This window comes from Elephas maximus, chromosome 7, assembly GCF_024166365.1.
Source record: "Elephas maximus indicus isolate mEleMax1 chromosome 7, mEleMax1 primary haplotype, whole genome shotgun sequence".
In the NCBI taxonomy this organism is placed as follows: Eukaryota; Metazoa; Chordata; class Mammalia; order Proboscidea; family Elephantidae; genus Elephas; species Elephas maximus.
In genome coordinates, this window is record NC_064825.1 from 104,181,324 (window position 1) to 104,184,354 (window position 3,031).

The window sequence follows — 3,031 nt, forward strand, 5'->3', positions numbered from 1 at the left end:
CTTTTTGTCAGATGCTTACTTGTAAAATGGGAATAATAGCAGTATCTATCTTTCTGGATTGTTATAGACATTATTGCTCAATGTTAATGTATTTTTATTATTTCTCTTATTTTTTATTACAAGGAAAATCTGTGCATCTATTTACCTGGATTATGCTAGTAAAACTAAGCCCTGATTTGGTTAAATTTTCTAAATATGCAAAGAATGCTCTTGGTTGGATTTTCTCTTTTTTCTTGCAGCATTACTGCTCTGCTAAATCGCAATATCTATGCATTGTAATGATTAATTTCTCCTTATCTCATAAGTAGTATTTGCAGAGAAATACTAAATGTTCTCTTGTCTTTTTACTCAACAGAGTCATTGTTATGCTCTAGAGACATTTATTACTTACTTGAAATAGCTTTCCCGCTACACAATTTCCTGATGGCATTTTTCATCTGGGCATTTCTCAAGGTATAGATTAAAGGATTTAACATTGGAGTTATGATGGTGTAGAATACAGCAACTGCTTTGTCAACAGATAAAGTAGCTGCAGGTCTCATATACACAAATATGCAGGGCACAAAGAATAAGACAACCACTGTGATGTGGGAAACACAAGTTGAGAGAGCTTTCCGCCTCCCCTCTAAGCTGTGGGTCTTTAGGGAGCACAGGATGACCACATAGGAGACCAGCAAGAGGAGAAAGTTTAACAGGCAGATGAACCCACTGTTGGCAGCAACAAAGAGCCCTAGAATGTGAGTATCAGTGCAGGCAAGATTGAGCAAAGGGTTCAGATCACACATAAAGTGATCTATGATGTTAGGGCCACAGAAGGGTAATCTAAAGACGAAGAGGATCTGTATGGTTGCATGGAGAAAGCCTCCCACCCACACGACTTCCACTAGCAGGCCACATACTCTCTGGTTCACGATAGTAGTGTAGTGCAAGGGCTTGCAGATGGCTACATAGCGATCATAAGCCATCACAGTAAGAAGGATTCCTTCAGTACCTCCAAAGAAATGTTCCCCAAAAACTTGGGTCATACATCCATTGAACAGGATGGTCTTCCTTTCATGGAGTGAATCTATGATCAGTTTAGGGGTATTGACAGAGGAATAGCAAGCATCGATAAAGGAGAGATGTGCCAGAAAAAAGTACATAGGGGATCCCAGTGATGGGCTGGCAGTGATGGTGACCACAACGAGTACATTTCCTACCACAGTGATGATGTAGATGATAGAAAACACGGTAAACATGATTTTCTGCATCTTTGGATTCTCTGTGAGCCCCAGTAGAACAAACTCTGTCACGTTCCTACTCTCCATGTATTTTATATGATGGCCACTAGTTTTAATCACATTACCTGAAAACAAAACATTTTATTAAAACAACCCTGAATGTATTAAGATTATCTATAATGATAAATAATAAATGTCTGAATTCTACTGATTTGTGAATTGCTATTTTTTTTTTCAGATGGAAATACAGGTTCTGAATACTTGAAGATAACTTACACTTCTAACTAAGAATTCTGATAATAATATAAATAGGGGGGACTTCAGTAAACATACAGGGCAGGAGATGGTCTATGTAACTTAGCCATCTGAGATGACCAAGAGCCTAATTTGAAGTACTGATAATATACACAGTGGCACGTAAGCCTGAGAATGGAGGTAGGAGATGGATGTAAAGACCATGGAGGTAAAGCAATTTGCCCTTACTCTTTAGGAAATAGAGACTCATGCAAAGTTTTTGAGAATGTGAGTGGAAAGATGAAGAGGAACTTGAGAAAGAGGGAATCTTGAAATATTAGTCCAGTAAAGGTCTTTGTGTGTCTTGGACAATGATCAGTAAGCTGTTGGAAGGCAGAGACAGGCAGAGCATTTAGCAGACTATTTACAGTTGTTGACATAAGGAGTACAGGGCACTGGTGACGAGAATGGAAGAAAGGATAGAAAAGCTACTGTGAAAGAATTCACAATGTTTATTATCTAAACTCAATTACTGTATAATAGCTAATAATATATAGATCTTAATAACTGCTTGCCATGAGTATGGTGTGGTAGCAAGAGCTTTTTATATGTGATTCCATTTAATCTTTATAACAGTACGTTTGGTTTATATTACTTCACCCATTTTGCAGATGAGGAAACAACCTCAGAGACTAATCCTCATATTTATAATAGCAATGATAATAGTAAATAAAGCTATGGTATATTCTAAGTGTTTTGTAAACATATGCTTATTTAACTACCATTACACACCTAGGGGATGATTACTATTATTATTATATTTTTAAATCTATTTTACACTTTAGGAAATAGAAGCACAGAGAAGTTAAGGATCCTTCCCAAGATCAAGCAGTTAATAAAGGGCAGAGTGAAGATTTGGTCTAAAAGTATTTCTTTTATTTTTTTTTCTTCCAAATTCTTAATCTATACCCTATATTGTTATGTTACAATATGTTAAGCAGTGTTTAACTAGTATTCTTTTGATACAATCAGAGAAATTATAATTTTTTTAATACTACCTCTAAAGTTTCCTGGCTCATTCCTGGGTTTTGGCACCACCGCCATGTGTGTCAGTTTGTCTACAGAGGTGGCTTTCGTGTTGTTATGATACTGGAAGCTTTGTCACCTGTATTTCACATACCGGCAGGATCACCCTTGGTAGACAGGTTTCAGCGGAGCTTCCAGACTAAGACAGACTAGGAAGAAGGACCTGGCAGTCTACTTCTGAAAAAATTGGCCAGTGAAAACCTTATGAATAATACCTCAGAGACAAGTTTATGTGAAGCAATTTCATCAGCAGAATACACCCACACATACACACATACAAATATAGACTTATATGTCATTGAACATAAACAATGACATAGGATAACTATGTCATTAAATATAAATTACATATATATATACACACACACATATATACACACATTCACACACACATACATATAATCATGGAATTCCCAAATACTAAGAAAATGTTGTACTGTTTCCATTGAAGGGCCTCTTATTTGGCTTTACTCTTTCCTCCTTAACTCCTG

General features: G+C 36.5%; 1 protein-coding gene across 1 annotated transcript; it reads right to left on the reverse strand.

Moving 5' to 3' along the window:
- Positions 1–383: 383 nt before the first annotated feature.
- LOC126080148 (olfactory receptor 4C46) lies at positions 384–1,307 on the reverse strand. The gene has a single exon (XM_049891438.1). The coding sequence runs from the start codon at positions 1,305–1,307 to the stop codon at positions 384–386; it is 924 nt and encodes a 307-aa protein (XP_049747395.1).
- Between the last annotated feature and the right edge of the window lie 1,724 nt (positions 1,308–3,031).